Source organism: Fulmarus glacialis, unplaced genomic scaffold (assembly GCF_000690835.1).
Source record: "Fulmarus glacialis isolate BGI_N327 unplaced genomic scaffold, ASM69083v1 scaffold8654, whole genome shotgun sequence".
In the NCBI taxonomy this organism is placed as follows: Eukaryota; Metazoa; Chordata; class Aves; order Procellariiformes; family Procellariidae; genus Fulmarus; species Fulmarus glacialis.
In genome coordinates, this window is record NW_009207361.1 from 27,404 (window position 1) to 36,155 (window position 8,752).

General features: G+C 47.4%; 1 protein-coding gene across 1 annotated transcript in view; it reads left to right on the plus strand.

The window, feature by feature from the left end:
* GLI2 (GLI family zinc finger 2) overlaps window positions 1-8,752 on the plus strand; it is a 38,183-nt gene that overhangs the window by 27,396 nt on the left and 2,035 nt on the right. Inside the window, exons 8-10 of the mRNA XM_009576067.1 lie at window positions 3,712-3,993; window positions 7,064-7,443; window positions 8,479-8,747. Coding sequence (XP_009574362.1) covers window positions 3,712-3,993; window positions 7,064-7,443; window positions 8,479-8,747 — 931 coding nt within the window. The remainder of the gene's footprint in view (window positions 1-3,711; window positions 3,994-7,063; window positions 7,444-8,478; window positions 8,748-8,752) is intronic.

The following is an 8,752-nucleotide window of genomic DNA, read 5'->3' on the forward strand; positions in this document are numbered from 1 at the left end:
GGGCTTGTTGGGAGTATTTCTATCTCTGGCATAATATCAGTCAGTGATAACCAAAGCTCTGTAGGTTTCAGAGATTCTGATGGAGTCAGAATAAGGACTCAAAAGTCTAGGATGCCCTTTCATGCTGTGTGATGCTGAGATGGACCCAATAAATGGCCTGGCTCCCAGTGTTACTTGAATTGGTTTGGGTATGAACCCGAACGTCAGGATTGTCCTTTTACTAGTGAGCCGCTTATCCAGCAGGACACAGGTTAAAATTAATCCATATCCGCACTGGCACTGGGTAGTCTGGGGTTGGTTTAAGGCTACGCCGACCTTGAGGCCAGGAGGGATCAACAAGACATGCAACCTCTCGTCTGCTCAGCAACCTGCATTCCCAGTAATTGGTGTTTGACTAAAACATCATTTGCTCTCAGTTAAAGGTTCTTCCCCTAAAAGGTAGGTAGTTGTGATTTAATCTCACATTTCAGGTATTAGAAATTGCTTGTTTTCCAGCCCTGGATGCTTTCTCTGCCTTCCTCCAGTGCTAGATCCAATGTCCCTTTCATTGTTGCTATTTCTACCTCATAACATGACAGTGTTAAGTCACTCTCCATTTTCTTTCTCATAAGGCAAATAAGTCAATCAAGCCACTGAAGATTCCCATTACTGCAACATTTTTTCCTGTCCTTAAATCAATTTTGCATCTCTCTTCCATCCCTGAGGATTCTCATGTGGATGGATCAAGACTGCTGGTACAACTTTCAGTGCTGGATAAAGACTCATTCTGCCCAATTTGTGCACACTGAAGCAGTATGTGAGCTACTTTTTGCCCATAGATCACTTGAGCTCGGATGCCTAGAGCTTTTCCAGGATCCTTCCTAGGCAGGCCACATTTCCCTTCTGTTGGGCCAGCTGGTGTCCCATGTTCCTACATGTGGAATTTTGGCTTTGGCTGTTTTATTAAATGTCATTTCTTTGATGGGTTCAGCTTTCCAAGTGATCCAGATCTGGAGCTGCACTGGATCTGGGATGACTCCTCACTTCGTCTGAGCAGAGCTTGGACACACTTGAAGGTCGGCTCCTTTGGGTTCCCATTGTGCAAGGTGATTCTGTAGGGCAGGAGCATCCAACTCCTTGCCTATGGTGGACCCTGATCTAATATGTTGACACGTGGCACAAGTGGCATCCAACAACACAAATTAAAGACTCAGATAACAGACAGGGATTTTATCCTCTGCTGTTGCTTCCCCTGGAAGATGCCAAAGCCTTCTCAGATGCAGAAAACTAGTGGAGGATTTGTACCAGACCAGCTGAGCCTTACCACGGGAACTACATGACACTGCATGATCTTACATTTTGCGATCATGCTCACTCCTGAACTGCGGTTCAAGCCTCCTTGGTGCTACACAGGCATGCCCTAAGACTTGTGGGAGATCTGTAGGCTCTCTGGGACATATTTTTGACATCCTCTTTTTGAGGAACATATAACATGATCCTTTGCAACAGATGACATCCCTCATGGCAAAGCTGATTGCATTGGGCAGCAGGCCCAGGTGAGGGTCCTGCAGCGAGCTGTGCCACGACCAGTGAGTTATCAAACTGCACTGAGACCTTGGCTCGCAAAACCACATGGATGCAAAGGAGGAGTTTGTGGCTGTGAATATTTCCCATTACCCATTGGTAACTCTATTGTGGTTCCTAGCTACCTACTAAATATTTTCCTCTGCTTGCAGTGTTTACTCGGGATACACCACAGTTTCAGAGTTAGTCATCCATGTCTCCTCTAAGGGGGAAGTTCCAGGTTCCCTGTATTTGTCTCTCTCATTGTGTGACAGGACGTAGGTGTATGGTCCAAACATGCTGAAGTTCAAGGCTCGGGATATATTACCACGATGGATTTTTTTTGATTGTTGAAATGTCACATGCACTATTTCATTCTAAACTTCCAGTGACTATTTGAATCCCTTCAGGGGATACCTTCAAAGTTACTCCTGGGAAAAGGACTTTCATCTCTAGTGCGTACACTAGAGAAGAGTGGCATGAGTTCACGGCCAGCCAAAGGTTCAGAGTGACATTTTCTCCAATTCAAGCTAAACAAGGGTAAAAGGCAGAAATTCAGTTCTGCTGAGTGCCTGGGAAGTTCTCCAGCTCTCCCACCCTAAGGAGTATCATGCTGTATCTGTATGGGAGTAGGAGGGAGGCATCTGAGATATCTAAATTTTTGACTTCACAAGGGCATGCACTGCATTAGATGTCAGAATCTGGACAACCCAGGGGATATATGAAGGCATGCCAACAAAACAGCAGTTGTGCTCAGTTCAGTCATAGGAGGTATGGCCTGATGAAGAGGATGGTCGTACCCCGTTAGGTGGAGTGTCTGCTGTCCAAGCAACAGCAATCGTGTTACCCTAATTACTGGTGTCTGAAAAATCAGAAATACTGGGCCTAAAAAGATCTTTATAAAAAATCCTTGAACTGTTTTATGTAGGGTTTTCTAGCATGTGTGATGCGGGTTCTGTTTTTTAGAATAGGTTTTAATAGCAGCAATAATATTTCTATAATGCCTAGTCCAAAAGGTTGCATGAGATTTATAAACAAACTATTTTACTTTTTGTGCTTTGGTTTACCCAGCTTTAAAATATATTAAATATTTACCTCACTGGGGTGTTACGAGGATTTAGTTTGTTCAAGTGATGTGCCAAGATCAGTCAGGAAGCATGCTTTTGAATAAAAAACAGACTTACAGTGTTTTTCATGTGATGATGCTGGCTTTCTGCAAAGAATATACTCCTTTGTACTTTTTCACTTAAGCTTCTGGACAAAATTACAAAACAGATAAAAAAAAAGAATAGGAATGGTCATTTTGGGTAGCCTTCAAACAACATCTACCTGTTTTTTTTCATGGATCTATCCGAGTGCATTGGCAGAAAAATACTTAGAGTAGCTGTGAGGCTGAAAGCGGAACTTCTGATGAATTCAGAGCTTCCAGCGCAGCACCACCAGCTCAAACAACTGCAGCGCTAATACACTTTGGAATTGGAAACTCAATAAAAAAAAAGTTAAAAGAAGAAAAGTATCTGTTTGGAGACTTCTGTTTTCAGAAGCATGGCTTCAGCCTTGTTTTCCTATGGCAATCAATGATTCATGAATTCGGGACTAGAGTGCTATCGTCTGAAAAAAACATTGCATGCCTGTGGTTTGTTTTGCACAATAACAGATTTCAAGGTGACAGGTGCTGGAGTGGTATGATAGATTGGGTAGGGTGAATCCAGTCTGGCTTGGTTTCGCTGGAATTCCATCAGCCAGAAGGTCTCAGACATTTTCTTGGTGTAGACCCCACCTTAGCAGAGAGAATGTGTTATGGCCAGTCCCCTACATCACCTCCCTCCCATCCGTAATCAGGAAACATTCCTGTGGCCACCCGAGCAAATACATACATGGGAAAGTAATATTAGGAAAGTATTTCATGAATTCTTAGCTGTCTTTTAATCCAGAAACTGAAAACAAGGAGTTTAGCCAACATCAAATGACTGGCCAGGTCTGTGTGGATCAGCAGCAGCCCATATATCACATTTTAGAGATCTCAGTCTTACAGAATCCTGGGGAGCAGATGCTCCACATTTTGCTGCTGCCGGCCGCTATGCTCATTGTATTTTCTTGGCCCATACATTGTACCTGGAATGTTTGGGCTTGTTCTAAATATAACCCAAGATTTGCTTGTATTGACAGAAACCCTACGTCTGTAAAATCCCTGGCTGCACGAAGCGGTACACAGACCCTAGTTCCCTCAGGAAACACGTCAAGACTGTGCACGGGCCTGATGCCCACGTCACGAAGAAGCAGCGCAACGATGTTCACCCGAGGCCACCTCCGCTCAAGGAAAATGGGGACAATGAGGCAAGCGCCAAGCAGAGCAGCAAGGTTTCAGAGGAGAGCCCCGAGGCCAACAGCACCATGAGGAGCATGGAGGATTGCTTACAAGTCAAAATGATAAAAACGGAGAATTCTGTGGTAAGAGCAGTTGCTCTTGGCAGAAATGACGCGGCTCCTAATTTCTCCGACGCAATGGGGGCGTGAAGTATTTGCATGCCATTTACCTCTCCAGGCAGTTGTCCTTCACCTGCCAACACCCTAGAGTTCAAGTCCAGAGATGAAACTGCAGGTCAGGGCACAGTCCAGTACATTTTGCATCTTCCTACCCAGCATCAGAAATTCCCGCCCTCGTAGTCATGGGGGCCATGTGATGCCCAGTGTTGAGCTTGGCCTCTGTGCTGTGAAAGTGGGTAAAACTCTGTGTGTTGTGGTCAAATGAGCTTTACCTACCTCACCAATTTAAATTGAGCAACGACCATAGGGCATAGATTGATGAACGCTTCTTGAAGCAGAAGTCCTGGCTTAAGTAGTCCTTTTTCTCCTCCTCCCTGCACCCTTCATTGTTTTTCTTTCCAGGCTGCTGCTGCACAGCAATTTTGCTGGCACAACTCTGTTGTGGGCTGTCTGATGAAGCCAGTGGGGCTAAAAGTAGCTGGTTTCTTTTTTTGGGGTATCTTAAAGCAAGTTCAATTCCTCGATCCTGTCTACCATACACAGAAGCATAGAATCGCTGAGGCTGGCAGGGACCTCTTGAGATCATCTAGTCCAACCTCCCTGCTCAAGCAAGGTTGGCTAGAGCAGATTGCTCTGGGGTACACGAGTTCAATACACGACTCCCAGGTGCCACAGAAAATTGTAGTGGGACAATGGGACAGGGGAGTGAAACCAGGAATAAACGTAGGAGCAATTCTGTGGTCCACAGAGTACGGGCTTGCAGTCAACCGTGATCATGATTTACAGCCCCATGAGTGGCCACCCGCTGAAGCAAAGATCATTTATCAGCCTTCTGGCCATTACAGCAGCTCCGCAGTAGGCAGTAGTGTGGTCAATGGTGCTAACGAGGTGTGTACAGTGATGGGTTCAAACACATTCAAGCCTCCTTCACCCCACACAGGGAGCCCACCTGCTCCTCAGCACACCACTGCTGGTGGAGGAGACGGAGCATTGCAACACACAGGTCACTTTTGCCTTTTGATGCTTCTCATCACCTTTGTACCCAAAGTTCTGGTCTGCTGCACCAGCTCAGAGTGGGGCAGGGTATGGGCTGGATACAGCAGAAAAGACTCACCTGCAAAGGAGAGTGTTCACATAGTTCCCAGACTTCTCACTAAAGCTGAAAGGACTTTGAGCTCCAAAATATATATTTTCTTGATTTGAATCCAGGCTAAAATATTGTTATTCCTATGAAACAACATGCCCTGGAGCTACAAAGGTTTTCTAAAAGAGGTTAAGGGATGTGTTATTGGAGAGATTATTAATGAGCAGCATGTTTCAAATAGGAAGAAATTGAGTATTTTCACATCCAAAGTGTCTCTAATTGACTAAAGGAACAGTTTTACTGCGATGAGGCTCTGTATTGGGTTACGAAAACTGAGTGTGAGAACCACTGGACAGAATGACCTCTGTCCAATACTCTTCCTCCATGTGTTTTGTGCGGTTTTTTTCTATGAAAACACAGACACAATCACGGCTCCCCACCCCGTTTCTCCCGAAGGTGTGGGGTTGTTTTCCTAGGGCTCTGCGCTCCCAGGATTGCAGCCAAGCCGTCTCGCTGGCGGCAGGGCCATGGATCGGATGTTCTTCTCTGGTCTCCCTGTCCAGCACTGCGTACTTCACTTGTGCACGTCTAACAGGCGGCATCTAACGTGGGCAGGCCCACGTCCAACTCCTGTTTCCTGGTTAAGGTCAGGGTGGTGGGAGGGGTGAGATGCTTCACTGGTTCCCATCACTCCGAGGCCCCTTGTTTTGACCCATCTTTGGGTCTCATCCCAAACCCATGGAGGCGGGTGGGAAGTCTCTCCTAGGGGTTTTTCTCTGGGCCCCCAAAGAGGGAAGGCAGGGAAGACGGAGTATGGGAGAGGGGGAGATGTTGGCAATTTGTGTGGTATTCTGCACTCCCCTCTTCCTCCTTTTACTAACATGGTCCTTTCTGTTAATGCTGTCTTCGTCCTAACAACCTGTTCTTTATTCCTGCTTACCCTTCCTTACTCTACTTCCTAAGGACAGTCGGTACTAAGGTGAGCAAAGAAATCCTTTGTATTAAAATAGCTGTATAAAGCATGGGGAGGGACAGGGGATATTTGCTTGAGTGCAGAAAGGGGGAGGACACAGTGCCTGAGGATTCCCTTTGCTGCCTTTCTCCCAGCGTCACAACTTGCCATTAAATTGGGATTGCAATCTCTATCATCCCGGCTGAAGGGCAATGAGGCCATCGGAGCCAGTCAGCCCTGCCCATGAGGGCTGCTACGGACCAAAGTAAAACACTGCATCACCCTGCGCTCCCACCTTGGCCTGGGGCAAAGTACGTTGTCTTTTCAGCACTCCCATTTTCTGACAGTTGCTGGAGCATGGGCCTCGAGCAGAGAAGCCAGGCATCCTGTCTGATAGCAGCAAAGCTCCCTCAGAGCAAGTTCAGACCATTTAATGTCTGCTGCAAATAAACTATTCAATGTGAAATGCAATTCCTAATGTAAATAAAACAAATATTTATGGTGCTTATCTGCCTTATCTGCAAGTGGGAGTTTGCAAACAGTGAACCAGGTTTTTATCTGGCTGGGAAGTTTGTCAGCTAACCTAATTATATGTTAGGTTATTTTAAAGACAGAAATACGTTGTGTCTGAAATACTTAGGCCTTGATCCTGTGTTAGATAAGCCAGTGCTTGCTGCAATATACCTTGCACAACCAGGTAATGTGCTGCTTTTCTTCGAGAAGCATCTGTCCTTAATCTTTTGGAAGAACAGCATTTGGTTTCTCTCCATCCGCCAGTTGAGCCCACCATAGTTTTTCCAACTGTGGAGTGCTGCCCAGCCCTGCCTCCGCCGGGAAGGTGCCCCTGCCCTCTGGTAGAGCTGAGATCCTGCAGCGGGGAAGGGTAACAAGAGAGGGGAGAGCCTGGGATAGGGCCGAACATCTTGAGCCCACTGGGCTCCTGATTTCCTTCATCCATGTTTCTACCTGCCCAACTCCTCCTCTTTTCCTTCCCCAAGATGTGTCAGTCCAGTCCTGGTGGCCAGTCGTCGTGCAGCAGTGAGCCGTCACCCCTTGGCAGCACCAACAACAATGACAGTGGAGTAGAAATGAACATGCACAGCGGGGGAAGTCTGGGAGATCTGACGGCGTTGGATGACAACGCTCCTGTTGTGGACTCAACGGTCTCATCTGGTAATTCGACAGTCAGCCTGCAGCTAAGGAAACACATGACGACGATGCAACGACTTGAACAGCTCAAGAAAGAGAAACTCAAGACAGTTAAGGATTCCTGCTCATGGGTGAGCCCAGCTCCACAAGCCAGAAACACCAAGCTGCCTCCCATCTCAGGAAACGGTAAGCCCTGGGCCTGGGTCATGTCCAGTAGGAACCCTTCAGAGTTCGACTCGGGTTTCACAACCAAGAGTCTGTCCTGGAGGAGGATCATTTCTTATTGCCTCTGAGTCAGCCCTTGCTGGTTAGAGATGTCAGGTAAAATGGAGAGCTTGGGTGTAAACATAGCCGTCTGGTGATGTGCAACAGAAACCCAGATGCTCAGTGCTACAGAGCTAGAAAGGAGGCAGAGGTGTTGGTGTCCTTCTTGTTCCTGGGCTTGCCCAGCACCCAGCCACAGCTGTCCTCACTATCCCAGTGGCAGCCGCAAGACTGCTTGGGTTTGTTCTGGCAGTAACAATTCCCCAGGGGCTGATGTGCCTCCAGGGAGATTGCTGGAGCACAGCAGCAATCCAGACAAGCCCTTCATCCTTGATGTTACTCTGACAGGCCTTCTGTCACTTCGAGAGCTCCTGGCTATTGCCTACAGCTTCATCTGCTAGTTTCCTGCTGGCTGAGGATTCCTGATAAAGGCATCCTTATGATCCCTTCAGTGCTCCTCTAACTTTGCCAAGAAGTCCCAAGGCCTAGGGCCTGGGTTATAGTGAACCTCAGGGCTTAGTATATTGGAGCTTCTTGGTTTACTCTGGGAAGAGCCTTTGAGTGTCAACTTTTGGGCTCTCAGCCTCCTATCCCTGACTGCTGTGCATCTGTCCCAGTGAGCAGCTGTGGTTGTAACTACGTGCTGTCCCCGTGGCACTGTTCACACCAGTCCTACTTTTTTCCTACTAAGAGAAGCCCAGGCGGAGGCACTTCCTCAGCAGCTGAGCATCAGTGGGGTACACGTTGCAAAGACTCTGCAGCAGGGACTTCTTGTCTTCTCTCCCCAGCCTTCTTGCTCTTTGTGCATGGACACAGAGCTGGAGATGAAGATTCGAATTCTCTGGCAGCAAAGGAAATTCACTATCGTTCCTGTAAAATATTTGGGGGTGGCTTTGTGTGTCTATTCTGGTGCCGAGAACACTATCAAATGGAATTTTTCAGCTAACTAAACCTCTTCTTTCCCTGCAACCTTTCTCTCAGGCTCTATTCTAGAAAATAGCGGTGGTTCTTCTGCTACGCTGCCTAATCCCAGAATAATGGAGCTGTCTGTCAATGAGGTTACGATGCTGAACCAACTCAACGAGCGCCGTGATAGTACGACAAGCACCATCAGCTCCGCCTACACTGTCAGCCGCAGATCATCAGGGATCTCCCCGTACTTCTCCAGCCGCCGTTCCAGCGAGGCTTCGCAGCTCGGGCACCGTCCCAATAACACAAGCTCTGCCGACTCCTACGACCCAATTTCAACAGATGCCTCCCGTCGGTCAAGCGAG